General features: G+C 32.6%; 3 protein-coding genes across 3 annotated transcripts; 1 reads left to right on the top strand and 2 right to left on the bottom strand.

The window, feature by feature from the left end:
• Positions 1 to 2,728: 2,728 nt before the first annotated feature.
• On the bottom strand, positions 2,729 to 9,146 carry LOC130647536 (COMM domain-containing protein 10-like). Its single transcript, XM_057453426.1, has 7 exons — positions 8,959 to 9,146; positions 5,637 to 5,727; positions 5,234 to 5,416; positions 3,619 to 3,702; positions 3,287 to 3,397; positions 2,956 to 3,015; positions 2,729 to 2,869 (listed from the first exon to the last, which is right to left on the bottom strand). The coding sequence occupies exons 1-7, from the start codon at positions 9,129 to 9,131 to the stop codon at positions 2,828 to 2,830; spliced, it is 744 nt and encodes a 247-aa protein (XP_057309409.1). The 5' UTR covers positions 9,132 to 9,146; the 3' UTR covers positions 2,729 to 2,827.
• A 2-nt stretch (positions 9,147 to 9,148) lies between these two features.
• LOC130647527 (uncharacterized) lies at positions 9,149 to 11,141 on the top strand. Its single transcript, XM_057453416.1, has 2 exons — positions 9,149 to 9,836; positions 10,543 to 11,141. The coding sequence occupies exons 1-2, from the start codon at positions 9,149 to 9,151 to the stop codon at positions 11,070 to 11,072; spliced, it is 1,218 nt and encodes a 405-aa protein (XP_057309399.1). The 3' UTR covers positions 11,073 to 11,141.
• A 3,728-nt stretch (positions 11,142 to 14,869) lies between these two features.
• Positions 14,870 to 19,031, bottom strand: LOC130647504 (alpha/beta hydrolase domain-containing protein 17B-like). The gene is made up of 2 exons (XM_057453382.1): positions 18,226 to 19,031; positions 14,870 to 15,673 (listed from the first exon to the last, which is right to left on the bottom strand). The coding sequence occupies exons 1-2, from the start codon at positions 18,867 to 18,869 to the stop codon at positions 15,454 to 15,456; spliced, it is 864 nt and encodes a 287-aa protein (XP_057309365.1). The 5' UTR covers positions 18,870 to 19,031; the 3' UTR covers positions 14,870 to 15,453.
• Between the last annotated feature and the right edge of the window lie 5 nt (positions 19,032 to 19,036).

Here is a 19,036-nt window from a genome sequence, read left to right as displayed (position 1 = left end):
ACGAAAAATGACCAAGTAGTGGTGGGGTAAGTAAATTGTCTTACTGTCTGTACTAAGTTTGACATTTTTTTGATCTGAATCCTCATATATGTGAGAAAATGTGCTAATCTATATTATAATACCCGTATACGTTTGTCCGTCCGTCTGTCTGTCACGCAAAATGGTAGCTTAGCTGCGCAGGTAGCAAACGTACGCAATGCGGTATAAAAAGGACGGGCGAACCCGTGGATTATTCAATGGACTAACGACTAGTTTTATAAAATCAATTACTAAGTACATGTGTTACTTTGCACCAAGTTGGCTTTAAATCTCAAAAATATAAAAAACCCTATTTTTAGACTTTTTAACGTGTATTTTTTATTGTATTTGACTATGTTTTGTATTGTGACAGATAAGTTAGCTAATTTGCCAGCATAAGATTTAAAGATAACATAACCAAAAACTTAAACATTGACTAACGACATTGAGTTTTGAACCCAAGTAGGGTAATGAATTTAACAAAATCAATATATAACAACCGCCATATTTCTGGTATTCTTGTTTACATAAAACCCCCGCGCGGGACAAAAATCAATTTTTGCAGGACAATAACTGTTCACATATTATTATTTACGTATATTTATCATAAATTATGTGACCAGCCTGTTCCAGGACTTTTTCGCTGCTATTAACTTTATCAACAAGACAAAACGCCCTGGGAATAAGGTTGCGACTTAGAAAATTTGATATAAATCAAAATGACCTTCTAACCCGAGGTAGATCCTCGGGAGAGGTTAAAATAAAATATATAAAGAATTTCTTTTTTTGTGTGAAAAAGAACATGGGAGGCTATACTTTAGTATTTTGGTAATACTTTTTTAATTTTATCGCATACCTATCACAAGTTAAAACAAAGTTTTGTACAAATATCAAAGATTTTAGATATTTGTAGTTGGTATGAGCACAATTATACAGTTGTCCTTTGTCGTGCGACCAGTGATGCTTTTGAGAAACTTGGTGGAAATAAAGCAAATTGCTAGGCTTTTTCTCGGATCCGTAATGATGGAACATTCCTTTGCGCAACATCGAAAAATTTTTTGCAAATGATCCTTAGTAAAATCTAATGCGGGTTTCTGCTTCTGACAGATTAGAGATTTGTATTATTTATTAAATCAATTAAAGATTGTAACCAGACGATGTAAATCACATTTCATCACGTACCTTAGTTGCGCGGTTTCGGTTCCAGTACCCTCTGACAACAATGTGTGGTCATATATGGTCGAGCTGTACTAATTTCTGAAAAAAGCTTTGCAATCAAGTGCTTCCCGTGTTCTAAAAATCATTTTTCATTTCCCCCCAATGTTTACTTAGGATAACGAATACATATCGCAGACAGGCTACGCGTTTTTTTAAGCGATAATCGTAGAACAGAGCATCCAATTTGGACCTGCACAATCTTATTAGCCCCAAGTTTACACGAAAATTTAAATTATGCGTAAACTGCAAAATAAACGTTTTGCACTCAAAATAAGACACCTCACAACAAAACACACTTGAACGTGAATGCTTGGATGTTTTATGCATATATAAAAGAGACAGACCCAAAATCTTACTACATGTTAGTGTCTCTCAACAATCTCCTTTGGGAATTTATATTTTGCGAGAAAGTTTTACCCGTATACGTCTGTCTGTCACGCAAAATTGTTGCTTAGCTGCGCGAGTAGCGAGACGCACGCAATGCGGTATAAAAAGGACGGCGAACCCGTGGATTTTCCAAGGGCTAACGACTAGTAAAATTTAATTTTTGCGAAGTTGGCGAGAATTAAATTTCCCGAATTTCGCGAAAACAGATTTAAGGATACTGTAAGGGTATGGACATATATTCAGTATATCCATTATTTCTCAAAAATTATGTTTTTTACTTTAAAATTTGAATACGAAAGCAAATTAAATTGTCTACAGGATAATATAAATATGAAATTTAATTTTTTTTCCAGGTAGCCATAAATCCACATCTTTGTTTGTCCGAAGCTCCCCTCCGTTATTTTTTTTCTGCGTCATATTTATCACTTTGCATTACCATAGCAACAATATTTTGCCACCGTTTTACGAAAAAGCGCGTCGTTCACTTTTTACTGAAAATTTGTGAAAAAAATTTTTTTGCTCGCTCTTCTGTGTTTTAAAACCTGTCTTTTTCTTTAATCAAAATATACATAAAATGTGACAGTCATTTGCAGCAGGTATCGATGAGCACGTGTGCAAAGTTTTGTTGAGTTTCTTAACCATGGAGGGGAGTATCGGACATTTTAAGTCATGTATACATCGTAAAAAACGATCATCTAAAATTCCTCGTAAAAGAGTTTTTCGCAACCTGACCTTTACAACAATAGGCTATTCAAAGATGTGCAGAAGGTGTTAAGCGAACACCGACAACTCGTTAAATATTTATATTATGGTAGAGAATATCAAACTCCAAATCTTTTTTAAAAAAAAATTTTTTTAGAAAAAATTATACCATTTCTACTTTTATTCGGGGGCAACATTAAATTGATGATTAAGACTGGTTCTTAGTAAATCTGAAAAAAAATAGCGAATTTTGCGAATTGCAAGTCCGCGAAAATTAATTACCGCGAAAATTTCTTCCCTTAAGGTAGTTTTTCTGTGAAAGTTTCTCCCTTGAAATATGTCGAAAATTCGAGTGGACTCCTGTATTCCACAAATGGACACTAAACCGTTTCTTAAAAAGAACTTCTTGCAAAGATCCAGCATTATTTTTATATAAAGAATATTTTAACATATTATAACAAAAAAATATTATTTATTTACATTCTTGTAATATATAATTTATTTATTTATTTAGTGAATCCAAGCTGGCTTGAACATCTTCTAACTAAAATAAAACAGAAATTGACGCTAGTTTGCAACACAGAGTTGACGAAATAATAAAAATAAAGTGAACACAAATACATTCATTACCTGTTGGAAGAATTTATACAACTCTTCGTGTGTGAATTCAAATTGTAACTTTTCTTTCTCCTAAGAAGAGAAGATTTTTATTGCATCCGTATGCAACACGCAAACATCTAGCGTTAGACAAGTGAAAAAATCGGTCAAAACAACAGGATAGTGTGTACAACCAAAAACAAAAAATCTAACACTCCCATTTTAATTTTCAAGCCCCTCGGGATCCCGGCAGACAGATCCATTTTTTACTCAACTGAGCAATCTTTGTCCACCAGTTAAAATTTGAAATTTAAATTAGCTAACAGAAAAACTGTAGCAACATCGAAGTAACAACATTTTTTACCTCATTGTCAGGACGGTTTAATCCGAGTTCGAAAATAGTGCTTGGAATGGTGACTTTAGTTTGACTCGCTTGAGCTGTCTGTAATCGAAGTTGCCAGTTAACAGTATCCAGCTAACAAAAAAAGATGGCATGCATTTTATTATAGCTATCTGCGTCAGATCATAAAATAAAATTAATTCCAATTTGCACATCCAAAAGATTTTAGGTTATTTTTCTCTCTCTCAACTACTACTCTAATGTGTTATATTTTTATATGAAAAATTGAACTGCAAACCATTACATCGAATAAAAAAATTACCACGGATAAAACATTACCACGGATGAAACATTACCTGTTTTGGTGCCAAACTTCTTTTACGAAATAATTCTATCACGCTTTGACCATGTTCTTTCCATATGTTCACAAACCTTTGTATCTAAATCAGTAGGGTATTTAAATCACACATACGGAGGAGTGTTATATGTTGGTTTACTCTTTCTCCATTGTACGTGTTTTTTAACTGGAGGTGTTGGAACAGGTAAATCGCATTAATAACTGTTTATCACTCTTTGACTAAAATACTTTTATATAACTCAAAAACTTTGGACAAACCAAAGGTATTATTACTCACACCATCAGATGTAGCTCTTGGTAATATTTACGGAACTAATATTTATTCTGCTCTTGACATTCCAGTTGGTTGATATGGAAAAAAATTACCTAGACTTAATGATAAAAAAAGGCCTGCGTGAGTGGATAAAATGTCGCGTAAGTGGATAAAATGTCGCGTGGATAAAATTTCGCAGTTTTTGCAATAAAAAACCCCGAAAAAAAACCGCGAAATTATATCTACGCAAAATCTATAAAAATTCGGCCGCCCGCGAGATTAAATCTTTTATTTAAATTCTAAAAAACTTTTTTTTAAGAAGCACAGAGAATTTTTAATCATTTTTTTATGATATTTTTTCACCTTGTAATCAATTTCTATTATATTATCTTCTTAATTAAATGTACTTTTCACATTTCTTGAATGTGTGAAAAATTTCTAATATCTTTACAACGCGACTCTTACGAGTGTGGGTATTAGCGGATTTCTGGCTTTTTTTCTTCGTTTTTGAGACTTCCCCCAGACGTTAATAAAAGAAACATTGATTCGGACAGTGAGTTTAAATACTGGGACGAAGATGACGAAGACAGTGACGAAAATGTTCAATATTACATGATAGTTGTTTTGAGAAAATAAAGCATCTCCAAATTATGCCTAAAAATTGATTATTTTCAAAATAACCTTTTTTCGTTTGTCTGTTAAAAAAATCCATACGACATTTTCCAGGAAAGAGGTTATCCGCGAAATTGAATCAACGCGAAATTAAAAATTTTGATTGACCGCGAAATGTGAACAGTTAATATTGACATTGCAGACCGTTAATTAACGGATAACTTTAAACAATGATGCTACTGGTTTTTGTAATAATATTTCCATAAAATCTGATGATGATCAAGCTAGTCTAAAAAAGAATGCAAAAAAATCCTTCGACAAGACAACAAAGAATATAAGGGCTAATCAAGATAGTTCTCTAATTATAAAGCGAACACAATTCCCCTTGATACCGTTCATAAAGTGCAAGTCTTGATCAGGCAGTTATTACTTTTTCGTTGTTAAAACAAAAAACTTTCAACAATGGTCAAATGTATGTAGCTTTAAGTAGAGTTACTTCATTGAATGGACATACCAGGTGAATACAAACCATCTGCTATTAAAGCTGACACTAAAGCAACATTTGAATATAATTAAAATTTTCCTTTTTCCGAAAACAGCACAATTTGTTGGCGCAATTTACGCATTACCTTAAGGGAATTAATTTTTGCGAATTTCGTGCGGAATGTCGCGAAATTTTATTCCCTTAAGGTAGTACTTTTTCAGCGAATTTCACGAAAGAGTACATTTCACACACCAACAAGCTCACCTTTTGCTCTTGTAACTCTAATGTTTGCAGCTGCTGACTCAGCACATTCGGTTTGGCTACATGGTATGCACTCTGTTCTAGAATGTACGATATAGTATCTAAAACGCTACTGATTTGCTTGCCGCTCATATTGAAAGCTGCTTGTAGCTTTTTTTCTTCTTCTTCACTAAACGGACTCTCATTCTAAAACATTAAACCACTGGTCCTTTAATAAGCGGTTACCGAAGGTTAAGAAGATTAAAATATAACAAAAAACCATACATTAACCAGATTTAAAACTATTTATTTTACATATTTCTCATACAAAATATTTACAAAGAATAAACAAGAACACCTTAAAAATACGTTCAAAGATTTCGAGAAAATGTGTGTAGTAAAGAAACGCAAACTAATGTGGTTGTACCTTAAGATGGAGTTTCTGAATGATTCGAACTAGAAGTCGATCCATCTTTGCATCTTCTAACTCGTTTATCAAGTGGACAGCATTTCGAATACTAAGAAGGAGAATTATGATTAATATTTAATCACGAGTTACCTCTTCAAGTAAAATAAGTCAATGTACATGCAATTTTAGTAAATCTTCAGATCTTTTCACATACAGACTTTTTTCGCGAATAATTTATTCTCCTCTATCTAATTGTAGGGGGTTAGTAAATCTCTGATTTTTGAAAAAAATCTTCTTGATTTCAGTTAATTACTACCCCCCAAATCAAGGAATTTTTTTAAAAACATCTACATCTTTAAAAATATCTGCCGCACCCTAACAAAAGACTATGTAAACAGAGGTAAATAGCAAGAAAAACAATGTATATATATTGTAGTTATACGTCTTGAAGCAATAGCATATCAGAAAATAGAAAATATATTTCGATCTTTGTCATGAGAGGGGATTCACACGCAACCTAAAATTACAGGAGATTGGGATCCGATTTTACTTCCTACACAAAAAAACCAGGAACAGTCCAGCAAAAACTTCAATTATATAATATTTATATTTTTTTCTGCACCATAATTAATTTTGTTACTTTCTGCCATGCTGAGTTTTTAAATCTGAGCAGCCCAAGCAAAGCTTTTCAAAACTTAAAATTAAGCAGGTAATGGTCAAAAATTTAATTACATTAAGGACTTGCAGGGACATTTTGACTGTCGCAGAGTAATGTTGTTATTAATATCCTATATTCTGAATTATTCCGTCAAAGTCCAACTTACCCAATCATAATAAAAAATAAAAATTGTATATTTTAACATTTTTCTGACTCTGCAAGGTAGACAAAGCCTTTGCTGTTAAAGTGAAAGGAAGGGGTCATTGCCTAGTCGGAATGGTGGTTCAACTTTCAGGTGAGAGAAAATAGGGATGTTTCAAGGACAAACTCTTACAGAAGAAGCTTTGATTTAACAAGAACTACAAGTATAGCAGAATTAAAGTACAGCTAAATTAACAAAAATTTGCTTTACGCAATATGTCAAGTGCGAAATTAGAAAACATAGATTTTTTGGATAGATCAAATCTGCGTTGTTCATATAAATGCCTGACCAAATATTGTTGAATTTTAACCATGCATTGACAACTTGAACATAACCCCCTGAGAGCAGCTCTGTTGTTTTTAAAAATAGAATTTAGCACGCAAATAAAAAATATATATAGCAGACAATGAATCACCCAAATAAGTGATACATAACCTTTGCAGTAAGTCAATCACTTGCAAGGCTGTCAGAGATTAAAAAGACATTTTAAATCATGGTCACATAGACTCCATTGTAGCCGAAGAATCATTGGGATTTTTTCTCAAGACTATTTAGGGAACATTTAAAAGTTTTTGAATATATTATAAAACTTTCTTAACTGAAATTCATCTTTGCGAAATTTGCAATTTCTGAACCTTTGATTCGCAAAAAACTTCTTGGAGTAGATACATACTTTATTGTCAGAAATTTTCACGAAATTTTTTGTATTTCGCGGAAATTAATTTTTGGGAATTGGCCAAAAAAATTTTTTTGCGGGAATTAATTTTCGCGAGTTGATGGTTGAAAAAAATATTTTTTCGCTATTTTGAGGACAAAAATAGTTCAAAACTTTTTTAAGGAAGCTTTTGGAATTGATTAACAAGCGTAGATCTTACCAAATAATTGAATGTTAAAATAAGATCAGTACAAGGTCAGTATTCGAAACAATGAGGAGCTTTTCCTTCGTAAAATAAAGTGTCAATGCCCGGAACATTATTAAATAAAAAACTACTTTCGAGGTACGAAGAAATGACTAAAGATCTATACAGTGAACCAGAAGAAAGTGTAGATTTGGGCTCCTTTGTGTTTGATGATATTGATGTTGAGCCGAATCAAAAAAGAAAAAGAAAGAAAAAACAAAACAAACAGCATAAGAACAATGTTTGGGTAAGTAATGAAAAAGAAATCAACAAAATATTAGACTAAATTTATTTTTACGTTTTGCGATGTTATTGTGGTGATATTTTTATAAGAAACTTATTGTTTTTTTTTACATTAGTCACAATTTTCCTATTTCTTTTAACAGTCAACCCTTATTATCTCATGAGGAAGGACGGAAAGTTAGGGAGTAGTGGCATCATTTGTACTGTTTTATTCCTAAAACCTGCAAAATACAACACATGCAAATATTAGGCTCAAAAGGACTGAAAATATGATTTTTAAGATTTCTTCAGGTTTTTGAAAAATTTCTTGAAATTTCGCGATTCAACGCAAAAAGGATATTTTCGCGGGAATTTAATTTCGCCACTTTAGGGTCCATTCGCGAAATTCGCGAAAATTTCGTCCCGCGAAAATTTCTGACATTAAAGTAGTAAGATGGCCCATTTGGCTCACTTCTCTTCCAATTTAAAAGCACTTCTCTTCTGTATTCTTACACTTCTATTCTGGACTGCACAAAAATCTGGTACGCAATTTTACATCCATGGTCCGTTTGTCTTTTTTCACTTTTCGTGAAAAATAGCTATACTTGCCTAAGTGCTCAATTCACCTTATTTGTGTGCTTATTATAAAAATAATTTCATCTGCCATTAATTTGCTGCATTTTCATATCATCCGCGTATTGGAATCCAGCGTGCTCGAGACACTTCAGTGCTGTAAATCCGGTATGTCATTTTCAGAAATGCAAGTTACCAAAATCCAGCTCAATTAATATTACGGACCAAAATCGGGTCCAGGAATTTTTTGATTTAATGGAAGGAAGTGTTTGACAATTTGAAAGAAAAGTGTTTCGAAGGAAGAATTTCAAAGAAAAGAAGAGAAGTGTTTTCACTAAAGAAAGAGAAGTGCTTATATTAAGAAGAGAAAGTAAGCCATAGGGGCCATCATAAAATATGTGACAATCTCAAAATTTTGAGAGAGAAATTTTCAATATGAGCAAAATGTCTCCGATTTTGGGGATGATCTCCTAAAATGGATACAATTTACCAAATTCTTACACAGGCCCTATTTTAGATTTCTTGAATATCAATCAATCAAATATAGCTATGTATTTCACGGAATAAGGTACATGGAATGTAATTACTATATTATATATAAAATATAGTATGGTAAAATATAAAAAATATAGTAAAATATATATTACCATACAAGGATGTCTATAGATACAACCAAAAAATATATATAGCTATCTTTTTTTTTTAGATAATTTCGATAAAGGTAGATTCTACACCCTATTATACACCCTGAGACGCATATAGAAACTTTAATGGATAAATAATTACCTTGTAGTAACGCTGAACCACTTCGTGGTTGACATTTTCAAAGATATAAACAAGAGTCCAAGTTTTGTAGCTACAGTGTAGAGTAGTGTGCGTAGTGTGTAGTTGTTGTAGGTCAACAAAATAAAGCTTCCATTATTACTTGTCTCGCCTACTCCAGATCCATAAAATAACATTATGCAAAATTGTTTGCATGGCCAAGACAATTTCCAACATGGCTGCAAAAGGAGCGATTAAATCCATTCGAGGTAAAGATCTTGGATCCTTGAATGCATTACGTTATAGTGCCCGTGTAAACATTTTATGTAATGAAAACCCCATCATTACGAAAAGAGGTTTCAGTTTAAGCAGGCATAAGCTAGCAGTAAATGTAAGAGATGTTGAGGCGGAAAAAACCTTCAAAAACGAAAGAGATGTTCCCTTTCTTTTTCTCCCTCATACAGTTAAAAAGGCATACGTTGTACACGAGGCTATGACATCCATACCTCAGGTTTTTGACAAATATAAATGGCTTACAAAAACTATTTCAACACCTGGTCTTCCTGTGACTTACGACGAAAAAGTGGTAGAAAAAGAATTCGTTGAGGCATTTCATGATTCACTACAACAAGCTGTTTCTTTCCAGAAAAGTTACAGAAACAAGAATCAATCTCGATACATTAATGAAAGAATTGAGTACAATATGCTAATAAACTTTATTAGACTATCAATGATGGTGAATTCAAATTTGGATCATCTTTCTGGGGATAACTCAATTTTGTATCACAACCCTTTGCTTGAAACACATTGGCCAAGAAACTATAAATTTTTCCAGACTAAATTCCGGCCAACTTTTGTTTTGAGGACAAAAAAAAGACTAGAAGCAATTGAGAAATCAGAAGGTAAAAAATTTATTTTAACTCTATATCACTACCTAAGGCCACCATCAAAAATTTGTCATACTCATGTCCTGAAGACCCTGCAAAAATGAGTTGGTCGGTCGGTCGGCGTATTTTTCCCTGGGTTTTTTAGATTGGAGCAAGTAAATTAGTTCCCAGGGCTAAAAAACAGTATAGCGTCACACAACATCGTTTGGAGGCCCTTTTTCACCGCCCTGTGGGCCGGGCGCGAGGTCTGATCTGCATCACACTATTGATGTCAGTCATGTAAAATCATCTTAATTACTAAAACATGGCAGCATGAGATTGCCGCACCAGTGAATTCTTGTGAGATGAATTTTATCTTATTTCTGTAAACAATGACTAAGTAAATCCTAAAAATATATTCGTAAAAAATATGAAATCGTTCACGCTATTTATGAGTTGGGGTACCTTATATTGCATTTGAACCAGAAAAAATTGGGGGGGGGGGGATATTTCCAACTTACCGACTCGGGTTTTATTACCAAAAGTGAGTGGGTCGGAGGACGCAAACATAACATATTTCTGATGATGGCCTAACTATAGCCGTACATATGGAAATTCTCAATTTTAGTTAAGTTTTTTTAAAAAATGATTTGTTTTCAATAATATAAACAAAACAATGCAAAATAAATAAATAAATAAATGCACATTTATGATTTTTATTATTGATATTTTTTATTTTAAGGGTTAACCCAAGATGAAGTAGACAGTATTCCAGGTCCATATGATAATTATGCGCTTAATGTCTATCGGCAACACATAGTTCATTTGCATAATCGACCTGCCATGGATAATTCTACATTCAATCCAATCAAACACCCCCATACAACTGTCATCTCAAATAGCCGCATTCGTACACAAGAACAGTTTCTGTCTTGTGCAACATTTTCTTCTTTTGCCCAACTTATCGCCCAAGCTCAAACTGTTGGTACCTTGCATGGGACAGATTTAAAGGAGCCACTACTTACACAATGTGTTGTTACAAATGGCCATCGAATTTGTTTCATGGTTTACCAACTGAACACCCTTCATTTAACTGATGACAAAGGGTTGTGGAATCGTTGCTGGTATTCACCAGTGCTTGACATGTACGAGAGAAAGAACACTGAGGATCACCTAAATCTTATATTTGAGGACGCTATACAAAGTACAAAGCTGGAAGGCTTTAATGAAACTATCTGTAAATACTTTTTTAATTTTTTTTCAAAGGAATAATATTTGTTACGAAAATTCGTTACGAAAATTTGGTATATAAGAAATGATATAACAAAATCGTGAAATACACATTGTCATTTTTTCTAGGAAATATTTATAAAAATGGGCCTCAAAAACCTCCATGAAAATTTGAAGAAAATCCCCAGCATCAGCGTGTTAAGATCCAATTTTTGGAGACTTTGATAAAAATAACAAAAAAGTCAAAAATAAAAGATGTCTCAAATAAAATACATAACTATATATAATGTATATTATTTATAGCTACCGATAAAATATTGTAGTTATTTATCAAGAGAACAAAGAAAAAAGAGGAATAAAAATTAAGAAAGAATTTAAGAAAATTCCAACTTATATTCAGGCATTTTGCTAAAAAATTATGTACACCTAAAATTTCTGATTGATTCAAAAATGTTATTGCAGTGCAGGTGAATTTTAATTTTTATTCTGACAGTAAAAATTAGGAACTGCCCGAAGCATAAAAAGCTTTTACTTGACTACTTACGAAAAATCAATATAGGTTTTTGTACATATAATATTTACTTTATTTTCCACAGGGTAAGTGTTTCCATCTAGGAAATGAAGGTGTTTTTACTAGAGTTCTGGATTATTTTTTAAATGCAAAAAACATTTAACATCATTTTGAACAAAACTATCAGTAATTTGATGCGTTAGGAGTTAGTTTAGCATGCATTTTTAACACAAATAAGTTTAGCATATGTGTTTACTAGAGAGGCTGCAATGTTACAGATACGGTATGTATATGATAGTGGTTTAACGTGTGCACCCAAAAAAATTTAATGCCATCATTTCTTATCCCATTTTGCTGGGTCTGTGTAGGAGTCTAAGTAATGAATGTTAAATGTAAAATTCTAGCTTAAATCATTTCGCGAGAATTGATTTTCGCAAATAGTGAATTGTCCAAAATTATTCGGGAAATTGACGAAATCTCGCAAAATTCGCAAAAATTAATATTCTGTATTTCTATACTAATCAATTATCTCTTGGAACAAGTAAAATACACGTTTTGCTTGTTTCAAGAGATACACAATTTTAAAATTAAGACTTTGTTGTGAAATTAGCTTGGTACTCTCCAGGTTAATAATATCCGCGGAACTATTTTATAAAGAAAACGCAAAAATAGATTCCGCAAAGAATAAAATCACCAAAAATGCGCTCTTTAACTTAACAAATTGTTTGTGTTTACTTCTGTAGAAGCGAACTAAGGAGGAATAACAAATATCGGCTTAATGATTCAAACCCCGAAAATTAATTCCGCATAATAAGTAAACATCACAATAACCCCCTTAAAAGGAACCCGAGGTATAAAATGATGTTTAGACCTTAAAAATTGGTTAACAAGTCCTTTTAATTTTTTTAAAAAGCTCTTTTCGTTCTTAAGATATTTACATTTAAAGAATTGAAAATGTAATTATGCTGCATAAATTATGATAGCAAATAGTAAGTTTTGAAATTTTCTATCATCAGTAATTTTATCAATGCATAAAATTATTAAAAGTGAATTGATTAGCATAAAGTTTTTTGCTCAAATGCAACTCGTTTGCTCGTCCCACGCTTCTTAAAATTTTTGCTGACGGCTCCCTAACTTGGAATCTGCATGTCGATTTGCATCCAAGTTCACTCAAGCTTCGGGGACAAGAAAACAAATTTCAAGCGATTGCAACAAAATATTTTGTTGTTGCAATTAAAAATAAATTTTGTTTCCGTTGGACCTTAGCGGGTGCAACAAAAACTCACGAAAAAAAAAGTTGAGATTGCGACAAAAATGTCATAATAGCATCTGCAGCACTCATGAAGAAGAAGAACGTGAAAGAATAAAAGACAAGGCTCTGGGTACACAATATTCGAATAATTGAAAGAGAGATGCTGATGGAAGAGTTGATAAGATTTTTTTTATCAACAGGCTTACGGCTGAACGTTTTGATTCTCAGTCATTTTGTTGTACAAAGTTTTGATTCGAATGAACTTTCAATGTATTTGATTGGATAAAGGAAAAAATGTGTTTTTAAAATCCACACAGGTAAGAACACAAGAAATTCCTCATGTTTACATTTTGTGGCGATTGTAATAAATTCTGTTTTCTGTAACAATCGCACCAATTTTTTAACGTAATCCTGCTTTAAACGGAATCCTGAAAAGGCAATATTTTGAAACCTTTTTCTGACTCGCGTCTAGATTGCTATACGTTTTTTTGTAAGAATAGTGTTTTTTTATTTCAACATAAATGTTCTTAACATTAGGGCGAAATCATCCTGATATATTCTTGAGATATTATTTGAACTGGTGTAAAATCACCCTTAATTTGCTGTTGTTTAAACAGCCTAATTCAAGTGACAGACAGCTAGATTTTGTGGGAAAAAATTACTTCAAATAAAACTTGAAAAAAGACATTTTACATGAATGATACGTCGTTTTTGTTTTATATTTCATTTAGAATGCAAATAAAATTTCAAGATGAGCGTATTCTTTAGGATATTCATAACTTTTCTTCTAATTTCATCTTAAATATTCTTGTTGGGTATCTTCTTAAAAAAAAACATGTATCTGATACAACGTTTACAAAGAAAATTCTGATCTTGAAAGACAAGTTCATTTAAGCAAGGAGGTTTAAAGAGAGAACCTCCTTGATTTAAGACAGTGTGCACATGAGATTTTTTTTGAGATTTAAACAATTTAAACGTGCTGATTGGGCGCCGACTCTTTTAATACCGCGGGAATTCATTGTTTTTAATTTTTAAAATTAAATATTAGATGGTTGAAGCTAGGTCTAAGTTTTGATTAGGACTTGACTGATATACATTTACCCGATTTTTCCAGAATTACACTCGACTTTTCCATTTTCGAACCTGGCGTGCGAAGTGTGAGTTGATTGTAGTGTTTACATTTCTTTCAGTAAACCAATTCCTTAGAAATTACCCGAAACAAAGATACTCAGAAATAACATTCGATTCCGCCTTGCTGGATCTTATAACAAATTTTGTTTATAGGAATGCGGCATACCACCTCCTTCCTAGAACCTTTTTCTCTTTTTGACTGGGAAGGGCGTAAAAAAGGCCCTGTGAATGAGGTTAATTAAGTATAGCCAATGTTTAATACTTTCAACAAGTGTAATAAGTTTAGGAAAAAGTTAAGCTATTTCTACGTACACTGCAATGGCAAAAAAAATAATTTAAAAAATATTTCCGATTTGAAGCAGTGGGAATTTAACGTGAAACTTAAAGAATTAATTTTCGATTTTGTATAAAATTTAGGTTCATTGGTTAAGGTTGGGGTGAATAATAAGAAAATTTGGGAGAATACGTATTACTGAAAAAGTTAAGGACATTTTCCAGAGCTGGAAAAGAAGTGTAACGAAGGCTTACAAGTTGCCCCGTCCTGTAATAAACTCCACTCGGCTTAATGGAGTATTTGCGTTTCATGAACATAATTCATAACTATTCGCCATTTTGGTTTGAACCCCTGGCTGCAACAAATATATTGAAAACAGTGACACGTTTTTCTTTTTGAGCAACCGACTTGCTAAGGACTTAGAGTAAAATTTAGAAGCAACTGGTCAGGTTAAACAAATTGGGAAATTAAAAAACCAAGGATTGAAACCTTGATATTTCTCTAATATGTCTAAGAGTAAGGCTGGAATCAAAATTTTGCTTTTAGCAACTGAACCTGAAATCAAAAATGGAGTTAATTATAAAAGAAACATTTATTAATATCAGTATCATCAACTTTTATGTACGCGCTATAAAGTAGACATGACTCGAAACTATAAAGAAATCAGACAGTAAACGTGACATTACTAATATAATCAGTGAATGAATTATTAAACAATTGCTTATTTATATAATGTAAAAAATAATTTCAATAAATACAGAAACGCCGTACAACCAACACAGTGTAGATTAAAAACTTCGATAGTTAGCCCACTTTGAATTATTCTCTGTACAGCCCGAGCTGAGAAGGCACGTATACAAGTGAGACTTTACTTTCAAAGATCGCTTTAAAATCTAAACTAATGTTTTTTAAACGCACAAATGAACGGCATATTCGCTGGCCAAGGCCAAAGTAAGAAATATACTGCTCCATCTACAGCTCTTATTCAAGTGAAAAAAAATGATTCTTGCAGATGAAAAAAGAAATAGACTGAAAATCAAAGGTTACTGAAAATTGAAAGTAGTTTCAAAGCAGAATGCCGCAAAATATTACTTGATTTTTAGTAACATGAGGAGAAAGCAATGCACGAAATAATTGCAACCAAATGTCAGTCAAAGCTATATTCTTGTTTACAGGTATGCGCTCCTGGTACGAGAAAACATTGTGGTTAAATCTACGGTACCGATCGTAATAAACAGAGATGCGTGGACGGTTATCATTCTTTGACAATATCGTACTGCACAAACTGCTTCAGTCTCTCCAAGTACTGTCCGTATAATTCAACGTCATTATGGCCAGCTCCTTCTACCCAGAGTGGTTCAACAGCTTTTGGTGATTTCTCATAAATAGCGAGGCCATGTGAGAAATCGATTACTTCATCCTCGGTTCCATGTATGACAAGGACTGACGAAGTGATTTTTTGTGTTTTCTCGATGCTGAAATATAAAGTAAAAAGCTAATGAACGCGAAATTTGGGAATTAAAAGCATCGAGCATTTAAATTTAGCAAGGTATCAAGATGAAATGAGTTTGCATGGATTAGTTTTGTAATGCAACATTTTCGTGCACGCAAAATCCCGCAAATTAAAAAGTTCTGGAATGCAACGTTCGAAATAGAGATTCTAGATTTGACAGCGAAAAAACTATACCCAATTTCATTAAAGGAGAGAGAATTTTTTCTGGTTCCATAGGAGGCTATGTAACAAACGATTCTGAGCTTTAAAATATTCACATTTTTTCAACATTTAACTACGTTGATTTTTTCACCAGTGCTACATTTTCCAGAAAAAAAATTCTTCCTCTTCTTGTACAAATTTTTTTTAGTACTCTAGCCAATATACAAAATAAATAGAAAAAAAAGGTTTTCGTGATTCTAGCACATTCTACAATTCAGTCTCATTTACATTTAAGATATTGAATTCCTTGTTCACATTAACGAGAAAATCTTGTTTACCATGAGGGAAATTATTGAGCTGATGCAATTTAAAGCTGCATATACTTTCGAAATTGTGATTGTGGCTAATACAATACATTTCACTTTGTAGTACATTCTTATGAGTGATTTGTGATGTAAATGTTTTATACTTTTATTTGTGAAATTTCCTTGCATATTTTTGGGTGGATTGCTGCACAGAAATTTGTTGTGCATTTGTATGCATGAAAATTCAATATATGCGGAATATTGCTTTTTGGCCGGTGTACAAAAAATAGATCCCACGAAATTGGAAAAAACAATAGACAAGTATTAAATATTACTTTTTTTCAATATACAATTAGTTATAAAATGAAATAGCCTCAACAATCTATAATGGTTGCCATTAAAAATTGCCCCTTTACATAAACAAGAAAACCCTTGAGGTTTAACACTTGTCCCTAGTGACCATTGGTGTCCCTAGTGACCAAGTGTTAAAACTGCAAGATACTTTTGAAAAATAAATAAAGGCGGCAAAAATGGGCAAGTAAATGTTACCATAGCCTCGGGTTAACCCAAGCCACGTGGGGGAAATTCGGGAGATAGCCTAATCGAGTCTGCTTAACTTGACATGAGAATTACACATCTATTCATTTATTTAACTATCTAAAGATTTGTTAGCAGTTTTAATAAAATTAAGTTAATTTTCTTTAACAGCAATAAATATCTCCTAAATATTCTGGTCCTGAAGATCTGCAGGAAATGTCTTGTTTAGATCACAAAACATATAAAATCTATCAATTTTAAAAACCAACTGATTGGTGCAATAATTACAAAGCATCTATGTACATTAATTCTAGAGACTTTAAACAAACATTAAGAATCCATTCCAACATTTAGGGCCAATTCCTTGTTTTATTTCACCTTTATTCATTATTTTAAATTAAAAGATCATAAGCTGTAAAAGCAAAGCTAAATTCCTAAAGTGCAGTTAACTTCCAGTGACTCGAACATTTGTTAACTCAACCCATTTTCTGAAGCAATTATTTCGGATAACTTGAATTCTTTACTCAAGATGACATTTTTTTGTTACAACTTTTGACATAATACAGACACAAATGCTGCCTGTCCAGACTAATTCAATTTACAAGAATGCTCTCTCTATTGCCAAGATTTATTTCTGTAACTGTTGTCTCATTCTTAGCAAATTGCTATAACTCAAACTATTATTGCATTTTTTACTAATTCAACTAAACAGGGCTTTTAACTCAAGATTTTGTTAAGTCAAACTACTTTCCTCAGCTATTTGCACGTTTGAGTTACTGGGGGTTAACTGTAGCACAACCATATCGAAAATAAAAGAAGACTTATTACTACAAACAAAAAAAAACAACTATTCTTACTTGCAGATCATCAACACAAATTTTTAATTAGAAAAACAGTATATGCAACACAAAATAGCAAACTTTTTTGCAACTTTAAGAAGGTGGAAAAACTTGCAATGTATTGGTGTTTATTAAGCATTTTTCATAACTATCTGCAATGAGTGTGTGAAAATTACATGTGAAAGGTATACCATATGAACAAATTTTAATGTTTACGTCATAGGATTTCATAGGATTTTTGCACGTGCAGGAAAAATCTAAAAACTCGACAGGCAATAAAATGCTGACTTAAGGTGCAGAAAGTCAAAGTTGGTTAATCTATAAACTGCATTCAAACTAATTTTAATTTCAAGACCAAAAATTATCTCCACTAAAAATAAAGTTTGGAATGGTCTGGTCCACGACTTACTGCCTGTTTTATTATATTTGCTGGTGAAACTTGTATATAAATTTAAATATAGCTATACACAAAGAAGCTATGTTAAGTTATAGTTTTTATGTTGATGTATATATATTTTTTTTCTTCAAAATACATGTCACAGCTTAATACGTAATACGTTAATTAATGTACGCTACCACATTTTACTTATTTCATTTTTTGAATTTCATTATGTTTGTGCATTTGTGTTTTTTTTTTTTTTGAAAAAAAGATGACAATTTTCTAATAAATAATGATAGAGACATTAGCTTACCTTGGAAAGACATCAAAACAATATGTTTTCTTTGTATCCGGAAAAGCTACCCTCATTCCAGACATAAGTGGAGAGTGTAGTATCACTCCAGCACATTCAAAACGAGATGCTAAGTCAATTGTTGGTACCGTACCAATGCTTTGACCATATAGTATTATGCTTTCAGGACTTATTCCATATCTTGTCCTCAATGAATGCCAAGCAGCATCTATATCCGCATATATATTTTTCTCTGTGGGTTTTCCACTACTTTGTCCATATCCAGAGTAGTCGTATGAAAAAATATTACAATTTATTCTAGTACCTAATCCAATATAAAAGCTACTCATTTGTCCTAAATCAACAGCATTGCCATGACTAAACAAAATTGTAAACTTGGCAGTTGGGGAGCAACGAACATACATACACGATATACGATTGCCTCTATTAGTTCTGGCCTGAAACACTTCAATGCAATCTAGTTCTTTTTGTCCATACTGCCATTCAGCTCTTTCACTTAAATGAAGAGCCCATGTTCCATCCCCGAGTTCTTGTATTGTGTACGTTGGCTCCGGAGGAAGAAAAGCCAATTTGGAAGCGATTACTGACGGACAAGGTGGACAACAAAATAAACAACATAACTCTGAAAACGAAAGTCCATTCATTATTGTACTCTGGGAACCTTTAACGTAACTAACATGTATAGTTAGTTACCCAGCTTATAGTTTCTTTCCATGATTATTCGGCATTTTTTCAGCAATATGTTATTTTCCGTCCTTCCCTTTCAATATGGCGGCCTTGTCTTGACCGCGCACAACTTTAGAAGACTGGG

This window comes from Hydractinia symbiolongicarpus, chromosome 1 (assembly GCF_029227915.1).
Source record: "Hydractinia symbiolongicarpus strain clone_291-10 chromosome 1, HSymV2.1, whole genome shotgun sequence".
Lineage (NCBI taxonomy): Eukaryota > Metazoa > Cnidaria > Hydrozoa > Anthoathecata > Hydractiniidae > Hydractinia > Hydractinia symbiolongicarpus.
This window is presented reverse-complemented; position numbering and strand designations above follow the sequence as displayed.

Bases quoted from the DNA above. Each gene is read 5' to 3' on its own strand.
- LOC130647536 (XM_057453426.1), bottom strand. From the start codon at position 9,131: ATGTTATTTTATGGATCTGGAGTAGGCGAGACAAGTAATAATGGAAGC. The intron at 5,728-8,958 runs GTAATTATTTAT...TCTCCTTCTTAG, and splicing joins TGGTTCAGCGTTACTACAAG to TATTCGAAATGCTGTCCACT. The intron at 3,016-3,286 runs GTAAAAAATGTT...TTCTCTTCTTAG, and splicing joins TAAACCGTCCTGACAATGAG to GAGAAAGAAAAGTTACAATT.
- LOC130647527 (XM_057453416.1), top strand. From the start codon at position 9,149: ATGGCCAAGACAATTTCCAACATGGCTGCAAAAGGAGCGATTAAATCC. The intron at 9,837-10,542 runs GTAAAAAATTTA...TTTTATTTTAAG, and splicing joins AGCAATTGAGAAATCAGAAG to GGTTAACCCAAGATGAAGTA.
- LOC130647504 (XM_057453382.1), bottom strand. From the start codon at position 18,869: ATGAATGGACTTTCGTTTTCAGAGTTATGTTGTTTATTTTGTTGTCCA. The intron at 15,674-18,225 runs GTAAGCTAATGT...TTTATATTTCAG, and splicing joins TGTTTTGATGTCTTTCCAAG to CATCGAGAAAACACAAAAAA.